The sequence below is a fragment of the Nanorana parkeri genome, unplaced genomic scaffold (assembly GCF_000935625.1).
Source record: "Nanorana parkeri isolate BGI_ZX_2015 unplaced genomic scaffold, ASM93562v1 scaffold17, whole genome shotgun sequence".
Taxonomy (NCBI): domain Eukaryota; kingdom Metazoa; phylum Chordata; class Amphibia; order Anura; family Dicroglossidae; genus Nanorana; species Nanorana parkeri.
In genome coordinates, this window is record NW_017306285.1 from 1021765 (window position 1) to 1036745 (window position 14981).

Here is a 14981-nt window from a genome sequence, read left to right on the forward strand (position 1 = left end):
CTTTATCTTTCACCTTGACCGTTAGACTCATTCAATAAAGTGAATTAAGTCCGTGTAGTAATGAACTGAAACCTGCCTGGCGCAGCTCGTCGGGTTGGAAGAGGGTCATACCATTCGGCAGCGTCTCCCCCTGTCTGCTGCGTAGAATAAGAATCCTCTGGCTAGCAATAAGGGTGCAGATATTAAGAATATCTGTAATAATTTATTCTGCTCAGACACGCACAGGTCCAGAGGGGGGGAATCATGTCTGTGGCCTTTGCTGCAGCCAGACCCAGAGGAAAAGGAGAAGTCACCCAGCAAACTATACAGAAGGTAAATGATCAGCTGAATGGGGGAGAGGGGGGGTTGATGGCACCAGCTTTATTCTAAGGGGGGGAGGGACATGTATTGCCCATGTGCCATGCATATATTGCAGAAGACAGATCTATGTAATCTGCATGATTGATGCATGACAACCAAGCATTGCTTTCCATTTTACAATATAACAATTTTGCCTTATCTCATATATATCTAAATAACATATATGATGATTGAACTCTGCATGGGTGCCATGATGAATGCTAATTATTTAAATGTCCTCTCAGATGTCATCTGCCTCCATGACAGTTGCAGCCATTGACACACTTAAATGCTTTCTTCATCCTTATCTGTGGATTAGGGAGGAGGGTTTATGAATGACTATCGCCGTTTCATTTCCTTCCATCACACAATCCAGAATGGGGATCAGTGAAGGTGTACAATCTGGATTCTCTATCACTTGTATCATTTTTTTTTTTTTTGATGAATCCTCTCAGCTTGCCTTGGGGGTTCAGGCTGATGCGTGCTCAGTGTCAGTGTGGTCGGTTACCAGCAGAACTGTGGCCAATGTGACCGAAGTTCTGTCTGCAGACGGTGGCTTGGGGGACACATGTGGCTCACGGTGCTGCAGGAAATGCTCAGTTCCTCTTGATGCACTACACCTACGTGTGACATTTCTGCTAATCATGACACCTAACAGGGGTTAGCCATTCATGTTATTTATCTTGTCCTCATCGGAAGAGGTTTATCATCTCACATTGGATGTAACGTGTGTTGGATCCAAAGGTGAGATTTGGAAACGTCATGAGAAGGGGCACCGAGAAGGAAATGTTGCCAGATGCCAGGATAGCCCTAGTCAATGCCAGGTTCAGTAGACACATGCATGTTCTTATGATTTCCGGGCACTGTACTTTCCTACTTTCCACCCCAGTGCCCTCCCTCTTCCTCTGAAGTCCCCTTCCCGTGGACATTATTCGGAAATCTTCATGCCTGTCATATGATGCTGCAGGATCACCATCCTCTTCACCTTTACTCCGGGTTGGGTGATCCTGAATGATTCAGAGAGCAGCCCTGACATGATCACATCAGTGCTGCTCTCTGCACCATTTAACATTGAATTCAGAGCGCCATGCTGCCCCCCCCCCGGTCCCATGATGCCCTTCACTCACAGTACAACCCTCAGTCTTACCTGTCTTAAATCCCAAAAACATATTACATTAACATAGGCCCTTCATTCAAGCTTATATACAGATTTTCATGGGAGTTTTATTTTAAAGCAAACCAGTCTTAATTCCCAATTGCAGGATTAAGTCTTTTGTTTAAGACATGTCATACTGACCTAAAATCCAGAGCTGTCGCTTGTAGTAATCTGTTTTGCCACAAGATGTCCTCGGTCTTCCAGGTTGAATGATGTCCATTATCCAGCATCATTCAACCTGGAAGACCGAGGGCATCTTGTGGCAAAAAGAGATTACTACAAGCGACAGCTCCGGATTGAAGGCCAGTATGACATTTCTAAAAAAAAAAAGAATTTAACCTGCATTTGCGATTCAAGACAGGTAAGACATCTAGTGGCAAAAATACTGAGGGTTGTGCTGTGAGTATAACTCATGAAAATCTGTATATCAGCATCAATAAAGGGCCTATCTTAATATAATTTGTTTTCAGCTTTCTAATTATGGAGTGATGCTATACACGCTGGCAGCTCACTGACAACCTGGCACCTTTAGGGATCGATTGATAAAGCAGGGAATGTGACTTTTGCCAAACATTCACTGGTGGAGAATTAATCACTGTCATTTAAAACACATGCACCTGAAAGATTCTTCTGCAGTGAATGTTTGGTGATGGTCAGAGTCACTGCTTTTTAAATATGCCCCTTGTTTGTTGTGTCAGGATTGGAGGTGAGCCTAAGTTCGGCCAAGCCCACAGAAAACTATGACTCGCCCTCCTGGCCCAATCAGCAGTGACAGTGTTAGCGGGGGCATTCCCTGCCCTTTCTTGATGTATAGCTTCAGGGCAGGAGCATTTTGCCTTCCCACAACTGAACGGGCTGAGGGGGGCAGTCACAGTTTTAAGCGGGCTTGAGTGAACTCAGGCGCACTGGGTTTGCACTAAGCCCATCCTCATTACTGTCCAGGATGACAGACAGCAGCTCAGTGAAGCAGAGCAGAGAGCAGAAAAACTTAGATATCAAATTTGCTCTCAGCATAGTAAAACGTCTCACTGTAGCAGATGCGGAGGAGTAACCTCTTATGTCCAATTAAGTAACATTCCAGTACCTTTGCATATCCTCAGATTCCTAGTGCATGAGCAGGATCCTGGATCACGGGTCTAGCTTTATACAGGGCTTTGACTTTTTTCTCTAAGTCAAGATTAAGCCCCTCCTTTCCTGGTACTAAGCTGCTCTTGCATTTCTAACCCCTTTGCCCATTGCCTAACTGTTAAATATCAGAGTCTGTGATTTACAGGTCAGGCAGTGCTGCAGATGCTATATATAAAAAAAACACAAGGTATCTATCACTATTATCTTTTACAGTGTATCATAGCAAGTCCATGTGTTTCTGATTGTTGAGTGCAGAGGAGGTGGAAGTTGATGTGACTGGTCTTGTCTCTGCCCCCTCCTGTAATAAAGACCGCGCACTGCTGCTCTCTCTCTTTGTGCAGGGTGACTGGTCTTGTCTCCGCCCCTTCCTGTAATAAAGACCGCGCACTGCTGCTCTCTCTCTTTGTGCAGGGTGACTGGTCTTGTCTCCGCCCCTTCCTGTAATAAAGACCGCGCACTGCTGCTCTCTCTCTTTGTGCAGGGTGACTGGTCTTGTCTCCGCCCCTTCCTGTAATAAAGACCGCGCACTGCTGCTCTCTCTCTTTGTGCAGGGTGACTGGTCTTGTCTCCGCCCCTTCCTGTAATAAAGACCGCTCACTGCTGCTCTCTCTCCTTGTGCAGGATGACCAGTCTTGTCTCCATTCCCTCATGTAGTCTCCTCTAGTAGGTGGGGCTTGCTGGGTCCCTCCCATAGTTCTTTTTCCTGCACAGGCCATGTACAGTACAGTGATGTCAGTACTACTTTTACAAGGTTTGCAAAGGCATTTGGTGCATACAAAGTAGATTATATCCTATATCTGAATAATGTGTTTGTGTGCGGGGTTCAGCTTTACAAAATAAGAAGAGCTTTTTTTTTCATGAACTGACTTCTTTCTTTTGCTCTGTCATTGAACAGATGCTGGATGAGAATCACCATCTGATACAATGTATAATGGATTATCAGAGCAAGGGGAAGACTGCCGAGTGCACACAGTGAGTATATGGGCAGCCATAGCAGGCATGCATGGCACTAAACCTGCATGAAATGTGATCGGCGTCATTGACTATAAGGGCATGGGTGTTGATGTGTCTTTCCAATGGAATTTCACACGCCTTTAACTACACCCCAAAGGGCCGACAGGGCCTTAGGCTTTGTATACAAAGGCAATGGATGGACTGAGCAATTCCTCCTCTTATTTTTAAAGCCCAACTGAAGTAATAAAAATAGATAATCATTTAGTTAGACATTGTACCGATGTCCTCTTTTTTCATAGTATTACCACTTTCCTGTTATAGCAGTTATGCAGGGTCTCTAAATATGACAGTGTAGTCCATTAGACCCAGTGCACTTTGCAATCAGCACTTAGTACCAGTCCTAGTCAGACACGCCCCCTCTTTTGCTGAGGGGGTGTGGCTGTTACTTAGCTATTCCAGCACAGAACACTGAGGTAAGAGAGCAGAAAGGAGCATGCTCACTCAAGCGTATACTCAGAGATTTGGATGAATGCAGCCTTTTAGTTCCAGAGTAAAAAGACACAGTGGGAAGGAAAACAGACGCCAGCCATGCCCTTTACACCTGTGTACCTGGACTCAACCCAATTCTGGTCCTGCATACTCCATTTGATTAAGTTGATAGGTTTCATCCATGGGGAAATTAGAAAAAGACAAATAATTGGAATGATAAATTCACACAAAAAGTAAATAAAGAGGAAATATTATATTAAGCATTGATTAACTATTACTCATTTATCATGCAGTACCAACATGGGCCACCAGAGGGGTCTTTGCATCGTGTTTTTCCATAAATATCTTATATTGTATGTTAATATTTCTGTTTTGCATTTGATTACATCTCATAGATACCAGCAGATCCTGCACAGAAATCTGGTGTATCTCGCCACTATAGCAGACTCCAATCAGAACATGCAGTCTCTGCTTCCTGCGGTGAGTAGAGTAGCCTCCCCATTCTTCCATCCTTACCTATAGATAAGGTATTGGTGCTTTAAGGACCCCTATCATAAATATATTGTATTCTGACATTTGCATGTGGTTAACCCATGTATTGGTAGTGCTAAGTGCAGTGTTTCATTTCCACACCACTTTATGTTTTCTTCACACTTACATGCAGGCCAAGCTGTCCAGGAAAAAGTGATAGCGACAGAGGTTGGGACAAACCGTAACACTGCTATGGAGGAATGAACAGTCACAGCAACAGAATTTTGTTTTAAAAACCATGAGAATAGATGGTTAAAATTTAAGTAGGTATGCACCGATACCGGTATCTCTTTATCGAGTACGAGTACCGATATTTTTTTCTGGTACTTGCCAATACCGATACCAAAAGTCCCATTAAGGAAGCCGGGCTGCGTGTAATGACTCGCCTCCCGGCTTCCCGATTAGCAGGGAAGCCGCCCGCATGCTTCTCGTCACTAGGTTACGAGAAAGCATAGAGCCGGCTTTCTAGCCAATCAGGAAGCCGGGCAGCGAGTCATTACACTCTGCCCGGCTTACTGATCGGCCGGGAAGGCGACTCCATGCTCCCTCGTCACAAGTGAAGGCATTTGGTGCATACAAAGTGACAAGGGAGCGTGGAGCCACCTTCCCTGCCGATCAGGAAGCCTGGCAGCTTGTAATGACCGCTGCCCGGCTTCCTGAAAGCTAATTAATACCTTCCTAAGTATCGGGCTAGGCATCGGAGCATTTGTGAGAGTGCGAGTACTTGCCCAAATACTCGGCACTGATACCGATACTAGTATCGGCATCGGTGCATCCCTAATTTTATGCGCTCCTGCCAGTGCCGTAGTTTGTCCCAATGCTGGTCACTTTGGCTGGACCATGAGAGTAAATGATTACAGTTGTAAGCACCCCCACCAATGTCATAGTTGTCCCAATGCTGGTCTCTTTGGCTGGACAGTTAGCCCACATATCAATGTGCCAAAAAAGTTATAAAGAAAGACTTGCAATTAAAAAAATTTTAATTATACACTATTTGTTATCTAAATTATTCGAATATCATTGGCGATAGTGGTCCTGCTTGACTTCCTTCTAGCATGGGTGGTTCTGAAAAACCACCGGGGGCCCTCAGTTCAATTCTTGACCACAACACTACCTGCATGGAGTTTGCATGCTCTCCCTGTGCTTGTGTGGGTTATCTCTAAGTGATCCGGTTTCCTCCCACAGCGTGCTGGTAGGCTTCTGTCTAAATTGGCCCTAGTAGGTGTGTACAAATTGGCTATGCACATGTCTATCACATCCTGCATGCCCATGCCAAGCCTGTGCAACTGGGAAGGGTCAACAAAAGACCTGGTGACCTACCTCGTAAAAAATTAACCAGGAATATTCTACGGGCAAGGCCTGTCAAGCTTATCAGTCATGTGCCCAGATAACTGGCCCATAGAGTCGCAGAGAGTCTGGACAGATATACGTATATTGTCATATTATATTATATAGACCTTTGTTTTTGCATATTGTTTATATGATGTTTTACATCAACGTGCATTTCACCGCTCAAGAGGGCAATAGAGGCATGGAATAGATCACCGTAATTATCTTTGTGCTTGCATTGTTTGTGGCCTGGTGCTGCTCTGCTTGTGAAATGACGTAGTTTTATTTGCAGCCGCCGACGCAGAACATAAACCTGGGCCCCGGAGGGATGAGCCAAACGGGCCCCAGCCAGACGCTCCACACACAGGGCAACCTGAGCGATGCGCTGGGTGCCAGCCTGACGCCCTCCTCCCTCATGCCGAACCAGATCAGCAACGGTGAGGCCTGTCTCTGATGTCTTACAGTTGCCTAGCAACAGAGGTGCAAATGCTATGTGTATTTGAAAATCCCCGTCTGTGAAGGGAGTGCGTGCTCCCTCTTCAAGAAGTCTGCACCCTTTGTAAAAAGGAAACAAGCAAACGCAGGATCTTCCTCCATTGTTTGCCAAATTTCAGAGCTCGCGTAGGAGCATGCCTAGTCTAGGTGTGTCATTGTAACCTATAGGATGGCAGAACAGGTTTCATTTCCCATCTTTGTCAGTTGTCAGTAGACCAGGTCTGGGAGAAATACCTGACCCTATTGCTGACCACCTGAGAATACTAACTAGACAGCTATTACTGTCTTTAGTACTTTCCAATACTTGGAACAAGTAGGCCAGAGTGAAGCCACCACACATGACTTGCTTACTTGTTCCAGGTCAGCTCCTCAGAATTTTGATGTTTTGGGTAAGTATGACAGCCAGACAACAAGGATTTTCAAAAGTTAGCAATAGCAGCCAGTGTACAGCAATACCTTGGTTTACGAGCATAATTCGTTCCGGAAGCATGCTTGTAATCCAAAGCGCTTGTATATCAAAGCGAATTTCCCCATAGGAAATAATAGAAATTCAGATGATTCGTTCCACAACCCAAAAATAATCATGTAAAAATGATTACAATACTGTACTGTAATATAATACTGCACAAAATATAAAGAAAAATAAACCAATTACCGGTACCTTCGTGGCTGGTGTGAGGGGGACAAGAGAGAGGAGGATTATTTTGTAGGACGACTTTCACTATCACTAACGGAATCACTGCTATCTCAATGGAATCTTTTTCATTTCGTGAAACTTTAACAAGGAATCTATCCAATGTGACATGCATTGTCGTTGAACAGACTCATCGCTCGCACTGTTACAGCCTTATTCGGGTGGTGCTTTTCTACAAAATTTTGCTCTTAATGCAAGACACTGCTTGTATATCAAGGCAAACTTTTTCAGAAATGTTTGCTTGTCTTGCAAAACACTCTCAAACCAAGTTACTTGTAAACCAAGGTATTACTGTATTTACTCAGCACAGGTATCTGCAGCTTCATACAGTGTGCTGGTATGCCGCAAATAGATGCATTCATAGTGGTTCCTCCAGAGTCACTTTACCACCCTACTGATACCACAATATGAGAACTTTTCAGCACAGGTCAGCTCTGAAATAAGTCTAAAATCGGAAGCATGGGTTGGATACTCTTTATTATTCTCATGGATTGTCTGGTCAGTGCCAGTCTGTACATATCATTAGGTTGGGCTGGTGGTGTTGCCAGTGTATGAGCCTGTGTCAATGGGCTTTCGGCTTGTGTTGATGATGAGATGCTTTTGAAATTCATTGGCAGGTGCATTTGTCCTGCAGTTGACCTCCTTCTGACCGACAGTACATTTGACATTCTCCTGAAGTGCAGTTGACCTCCTGTCCTGCAGTTGACCTTCTTATCTACATTTGATTGATTTCGTTGACCTCCTTCTAACCTACATTTGATCTGCTTCTGACCTGCAGTTCACCTTCTTCTTATCTACATTTGACCTACTTCGTTGACCTCCTTCTGACCGACATTTGATCTGCTTCTGACCTGCAGTTCACCTTCTTCTTATCTACATTTGACCTACTTCGTTGACCTCCTTCTGACCGACATTTGATCTGCTTCTGACCTGCAGTTCACCTTCTTCTGATCTACATTTGACCTACTTCGTTGACCTGCAGTGGACCTTCTTTTGATCTACATTTGACCTACTTTGTTGACCTCCTTTTGACCTACATTTGATCTGCTTCTGACCTGCAGTGGACCTTCTTTTGATCTACATTTGACCTACTTTGTTAAATTCCTTCTGACCGACATTTGACTTTTTCTGACTTGTAGTTGACCTACTTTGTTAACTTCCTTCTGACCGACATTTGACTTTTTCTGACTTGTAGTTGACCTACTTTGTTAACTTCCTTCTGACCGACATTTGACTTTTTCTGACTTGTAGTTGACCTACTTTGTTAACTTCCTTCTGACCGACATTTGATGTGCTTGTGACCTGCAGTTGACCTTCTTCTGACCTGCAGTTGACCTTCTGACCAGCTCCTGACCTGAAGTTGACCTTCTTTCCTGCATTTGATCTGCTGCAGGTGGTTTTTGCAGTTCCATAGACTTGTATAGGAATGCAAAACCATTTTGAAGCCAAAAAAAGCCAATTGACACAGCCCCTTATACATATTTCCCATTATAAATAATTATATTGTTAAACCAAACACTTAAGTATTACTGTGATTGAATCTTGCTTTCTGCTACATTTTTTCCTTCTAATTGTTTTAGGGCCCAACCACGTGTCTATGCAGCAGTCTGGTCAAGCCACGATGCCCGCAACCAGCATGAGTATGGCAGTGAGCTCCCACGGTACGGCTCCTGGGTATAGTCATGCTGTGTCCAGCTCTCAAAATTTGCCAATGCAAAGCCAGGGCACCATAGGAAATTATGTGTCAAGGGCTAATATGAACTTGCCATCCAATCCAGGTAAGATGTATACAGTACACATAATCTCAAAGAGGCCTGCTTTCAATCTCTGAACCTGCTTCCAATATCTCACCCACTTGTTAACGATTGATCTTTCTGCTCCGTGTCGTGCCACAGTGTCCATGATGCACCAGCAAGCTGCCAGCTCGCATTACACCACAGCACAAAGTGGAGGCCAGCACTACCAAGGGCAATCTTCCATCTCCATAATGAGCCAGAGTAACCAAGGAAGCAGCATGATGGGTCAAAGGCCTTTGGGACCATACAGAGCATCACAGCAAGGTGAGGAGACCTCATTCGCTTGTCTGTCAGGTCCTCAGTTACAGTCTCCTCTCCAGCAAGGAGAACATTAAGCAGCGGAGACTTGCAGGGTTATTCACAAAAGGGTGAAGAGTTTGGAGAAGGCAGGAGAAGTGAACAATCTAGGCCAAAATAGCTGATTTGGAAACATTCTCCAATTCAGCTCACTTTACAGTTCAGCTATGTTGTCCTAGATTGTTCACTACTCCTGCATTCTCCAAACCCTTCACCCCTTAGGGAATAACCCTGTAGGTATCATCAAATCTTATCAGACTAGCACTTTGTTAAAGGTTGCAGTGCCTTAGATGATCTCACACTGCATATATAGAGCTATGAAGCTCAAGGTACTGGGGTGCACCGCTATACCTCAGGAGGAATCCAAGATACAAGGTAGTTTCTTAGGGTACTGCTTAGGCAAAATGAACATTCCTAGATGTTCCCTATAACATAGCAAATGTTCACTCATTCAGCCTGTTTGTCAGTAAAGCAGGCTAACAATAACCAATGTTATCTTTGTACAGTCTTGCTAGCTTTGCAATCACAGACGTTGGTTCAACGACCTAAACTGTGGAAGCTGTGCAAAAACAGGCAAGCAGAGGACAAATACGTTGCTGCCAGCATAGTACGTGTGCTCCCTGCAGCTGATCTTTTCCCCATTACCCATTTACTGTGTGGAGGAGGCCATACCCAGATAGCAAGGATAACTTGCTACAAACTTGTGGCAGGGTGAAATTGTAATTTTGTTAACTTGCTGCACATATTCCTGGCAAGTTGTAGACTTGCAGAACACTCGCAGCACAAGTTCTAGTTGACACTTTTTGAATTTGTAGCAAATTTGCTTGGCAGTCTGCAATAGTTTAGCAAGTCATTTTCAAACTTGCAGCTCAATTGCTTGCTATCTGGGTATTGGTGGAAGTAGGGCATTGCTACCTCTTGTCAGAGCTGCCCCCTTCATGTCTGGTAGTCTAATGACTGGTGGCAAATATACATAAAAGCAGAAGAAGAGGTGGAGGAATCCCAGATCCACAGAATCAATGAATGAAGCTAAAGCAGGGAGATCCTTGCACTGCAGGTCCTCAGGTACAGTCTCCTCCCCAGCAAGAAGAACAGCGAGCAGAAGAGACTTGGTGTAACCAAATCTTGTGTTGTGCACAGTCATTAAGCTCAGGGGACCAATTCAGGAGACTTAAAGCTCCATAGGTGGCATAGGCTAGTGCCCTTTGAAGTACCTCGTTAAATAGGCTTAAAAGTGCTCTTTTTTAGCTGAGACTGGCTGTAAATGTGTAAAATCCATTCCGTATACGTGCAGGCTCCACCCAGCAATACATTGGCCAGGAAGAGTATTATAGCGAGCAGTACGGACACAGCCAAAGTTCCTCGGATTCTATGAGCCAGCAATATTATACAGACGGTAAGTCTAGCAGGTATATGAAAATTACAGATCATTCTACTTCCAGACGTTTCCTTGTAAATGCTTTTATTTGATGCTTAATGAACTTGTTCACAGGACACAGTGAGTACGCTTACCAACAACCCACCTATGGGGAGCAGAGCTACGACAGGACATTTGATGACTCCTCGCAACATTACTATGAAGGAGGTCAGAAAAGTAAAAATGTAACTCTCTATGCCTTTGGCTTATCATACTGTAGCATTTCGAGCTAGCGACCCTATCATTGGCGACAACTCGGATCTCTGAAAAAGAGCACTCACCTGCTTCAATGCCATAGGAGTGGGAGGTTTCTAGATCCTGATGCTGATGAGTTGTCACTTGCAAACAAAGGATAAACACATTGTTAGAAGAGTGAGGAAGAGTTAGAACTTCAGACAATTTTTTTTCTTGTCCTGGTGACAACCACATCCTCTGATATACACATTTTTGTACCAGTGTCACAAGGACAGGATGTTAAGGAAAATCTCCCCACTTGGTTGACAAACCTCAAACATACAACAGTAGTGTCCAACCAAAGGATGATCGAGTCCAAATTGCTTGAAATAGTTATAATATGATGACATAAAACGGCCAAAATGTTTCCGGGGCCAACAACACTCCCCCTTAATCAGGGTTCAGTGAACTTTAACAAGGCTTACATGGACTCAGTACATTGCCAACATAAGCAGAAGCAACTAATCTGTTTATACTTATACTGACATATGCTGCTTAATTGATCTTTTACTTACTGGCATGCTACTGATAACTCATTGCATCCATCTGATAACTCATTGCAGTTGGCATGGTACTGCACATGTGATCAGCTATGACATCAGCAATCGAGGGCTTGGAAGTTCGGTTGAGAGCTGAAATAAGTTATATGTTGTATGTTTAAGCTTTGATGTTTCTGGGTTCCCATCGGAGGGGACCCTTGTTTTACGTGAGCTGCCTTCCAGAGTGAGTCAGTTAGTTACATTAATGTGGTTTCTCCATCCCTGCAAATAAATAAGTGTTTAAATTCCAGAGCCTCTCCTACTCTATCCAAAATAAAAAAAATGTCTGAAGTCAGTCACTTAACTTAAAGGAGAACTATGGGGTAAGTGTTTTTCTCCATAGTTCCCCTGAGGGTCACGGGAGTACATAAACTAGCGTCCTCCCGTGACCCGAAGCTCAGTATTTAGCGAGCTACAGCTCGCAGTATACTGAGACCGCCGCAGCTGGGACAGATCCCAACATTACTGTCGAGATCCACCCAGCTGCGTGATTGACAGCTGGCTCTGCATATCTAGAGGCAGAGCCAGCTGTACCCGCCCCCTCCCCTGTCCATTCCGCCAGTCAGCGCTGGAGGAGGAGGGGAATCCCTGCAGGGAGCCGTGAGTGACAGTCACGGCTCTGCAGGGAGGTGAGCGAGCGGCGGTATGTGTTCGCTCACTTCCCGATCTACTGAGCCGACGTGTGACAGTTTCATTGTCACACGTCGGCTCGAACTATGAGGATGAGTGGAAATTGCTCACCTCATAGTTCTCCTTTAAGGTTCAAGTAATGAACTATGTCCTGAGCATGAAGAACGCTATACATGAAGTTGTGAAGAATTATTATTATTATACAGGATTTATAAAGAGCCAACAGTTTGCGCAGCGCTTTACAATATAAGGAAGACATTACAATACAATTCAAGACAAGATGGTAAGGAGGGCCCTGCCCCTGAGGGCTTACAATCTAAAAGGGAGGGGCCAGTGATACATGAGGAGGGAGCCGCGTGGGGATGAATTGTTTGAGAATGTGAATGGACGTCACTCTATAATAACTCATTGCTGTGCAGGAAACGCCCAGTACAGCCAGCAGCAGAGTGGATATCAGCAGGGAGCAGGACAGCAACAAGCGTACACCCAGCAGCAGCAGTACTCCAGTCAACAGAACTATCCGGGGCAGCAGCAGCAGGGATACGGTGAGAACACCATTGTGAAAACTGCGGTGCAAAGTGCTGTCTAGTATTGCTATGTATGTAATGGGAAGCAGAGTAGCTAATCGGTGGATTCTGTTCCTTTGCATCGCTTAGGTCTTGTGTGAGATTCCCAGCAGGGACACCATCTGCATAGAACTTGCATGTTCTTCCACAATTTGGGCTTTCAGCAGGTGCTCTGGTTCCCTCCTATAGACAGAATGGAAAGGCAATTGAATGAAAGTGGAAAATTAGGCCTGGTAGAATTCTTCAGTTAAAATGAAAAATGTAGGTTCACTTTAAACATGGGAGGGAGGGAAAGGGTATTAGAGTAATCCGATCATTGTAAAAGGGAGAACCCATGGTGCTCCAGATTTGGATCACATGACCTAACACTATGACGGCTGTGCATGGAGCCACTGACAGCAGAGCATTCAGTCAATGTGAATAATGAGACTGCGGCATTGGTGCCTACAACACAAAACTGCTGCGGACAGGTAAGTAAAATCTGATTCTGATACCCCTTTGCACTCTACCCCTTCTTCCCCAAATTGTTTAAAGGGAACCTGTAACTGCTCCAAAGGTCCCCCCTTCCCTACCCCAAGTCTTATACTTACCTGTCCCAATGCAGCAAATTATTGCCCACATAGCTACCAAGCAGCCTGTCAACATTTTCTGGGGCCAATCTCACACATGCACAGGTGACTTTTCATTCAGACCTATGGAGAGGTTGTACTCCTGTGCTGAATACCTGCATCAGGTACGGGTGAGAGTTAGACTTGCAGGGGAGGATGGGTATGGAGGACAGTACATTATGATAGGAAAGGAGGAAGCAAACAGTATATATCATGCTGCACATCTTATATACCATTCACCATAATCTGTTCTACTTCCCAGTTCCAGCACAGGGCTCTTCCTCACAGTATTCCACCTACCAGCAAGGCCAGACCCAGCCATATTCCAGCTACCGGGCACCCCAGACAGCATCCTCCGCCCAGCAACAGAGGCCATACGGTTACGGCGAGGTAAGGCTAGGGCTCATTTAGAGAGACTCTGTCACATTGCCTCCCTGAACAGTTCATTCTCTCCACTGCATAGTCCCACCTGCTGCTGCATTGTTCTATTGCAGCTGATGCAAATAACCTGCGCTTCTGAGTATAATAGAGCATGGGACCTTCTCCCAGGATCCAGTGCTCAGGCCAGAGCAGCCAAGAAGTATAAATGAGTCAGGTGGGGTGGGGAGGCTATCAAGAGATCCTGTTACTTCGCTTCCCGACCCACTTTTACTCTCCTTCCTTGCACAGCCCTTCTGCTGCATTTCTCCATTGGCACTGTCTTCTAGGTATGGCGGGTCATTGGACCTTCTCCCAGGATGCAGTGCTCAGCTATGGGGGGCTATCTAGAGACTCTGTCACTTCGCCTCCACAACCCACTTTTACTCTCCTTCCTTGCACTGGCAACGTGCTACGTTGCTCCAATGGCATTGCTGCAAATCCCAGTGACTTCTAGGTATGTTGGGGCATGGGACCTTCTCCCAGGATGCAATGCTCAGGCAAGAGTAGCCAAAAAGCATAAATGAGTGAGGTGGGGGCTATCAAGAGATTGTCACTATGCCTCCCCACTCCCCTTTTACTCTCCTTCATCACACTGCCCCTCTGCAATGCTCCACTGGAGCTGCCGCAAATCCCCATGACTTCTAGGTATGTTGGGGCATGAGATCTTCTCTCAGCATGCAGTGCTTGGGCCTGAGCAGGCCAATTATGCGCAGTAGACCACAACAACAACCTAACACTATTCAGTTGTCTAGAATAGGCAGAATAAGAAAAGATGATTGGCTGCTAGGAAAATGACAATGTCATAAAATGTGTTCTGTCCTTGCAGGGTCAGTATGCAAACTACCAGCAGTAAGCCAGCACTTTGGTCCTCCGACAGTCAAATCACGGGTCTGAGGCTAACAGGACTGCGAACAATACCCATCAGCAATGCTTACTGCACGTACCGATTTCAAGATTGAGGAGCGATTGGAGGCGACTACACTCCCTCTTGGTGGAATATTCCCATTTTTTAAAGATCCAGATTGGTGTGTGATCTGTTAGTATAGGCATCATGTCTCCCCAAATACAGGCGGAATATGGACAGACTGTAGCAGCTTTTCTTTTATTATAAGGAGGACCTGTCACGTAATTAAAGTGGAACTCTAGGCAAACGGCTGAATAAACACTTGGTACGTGAACTGCTTTATCTGCCAAAAGGTTAGCACCTTGCCTATTGGACCATGAATCAGCCTAGTAGGCGGTTAGGTATAAATCAGTAGATAACGCTATCATCAGCCTGGCTATGCACTGTAGTCGGGGTTTGTGAATCACAAGTCTGGCTAACCGGAATACAAATCCTTTGGCAGGTAGAGCAATTCT

At 45.1% G+C, this 14981-nt stretch overlaps 1 protein-coding gene across 1 annotated transcript; it reads left to right on the plus strand.

Moving 5' to 3' along the window:
* The first annotated feature begins 135 nt into the window (after positions 1-135).
* SS18L1 (SS18L1, nBAF chromatin remodeling complex subunit) lies at positions 136-14531 on the plus strand. The gene is made up of 11 exons (XM_018559861.1): positions 136-312; positions 3519-3595; positions 4462-4546; positions 6219-6363; positions 8696-8893; positions 9011-9175; positions 10503-10604; positions 10701-10793; positions 12448-12573; positions 13465-13592; positions 14449-14531. The coding sequence occupies exons 1-11, from the start codon at positions 244-246 to the stop codon at positions 14473-14475; spliced, it is 1215 nt and encodes a 404-aa protein (XP_018415363.1). The 5' UTR covers positions 136-243; the 3' UTR covers positions 14476-14531.
* The last annotated feature ends 450 nt before the right edge of the window (positions 14532-14981 follow it).

Excerpts from the sequence above, each read along its gene's own strand:
- SS18L1 (XM_018559861.1), top strand. The coding sequence starts at position 244 with ATGTCTGTGGCCTTTGCTGCAGCCAGACCCAGAGGAAAAGGAGAAGTC. Across the intron at positions 6,364-8,695 it reads GCCGAACCAGATCAGCAACG|GGCCCAACCACGTGTCTATG; the intron begins GTGAGGCCTGTC and ends TAATTGTTTTAG. Across the intron at positions 12,574-13,464 it reads GCAGCAGCAGCAGGGATACG|TTCCAGCACAGGGCTCTTCC; the intron begins GTGAGAACACCA and ends TCTACTTCCCAG.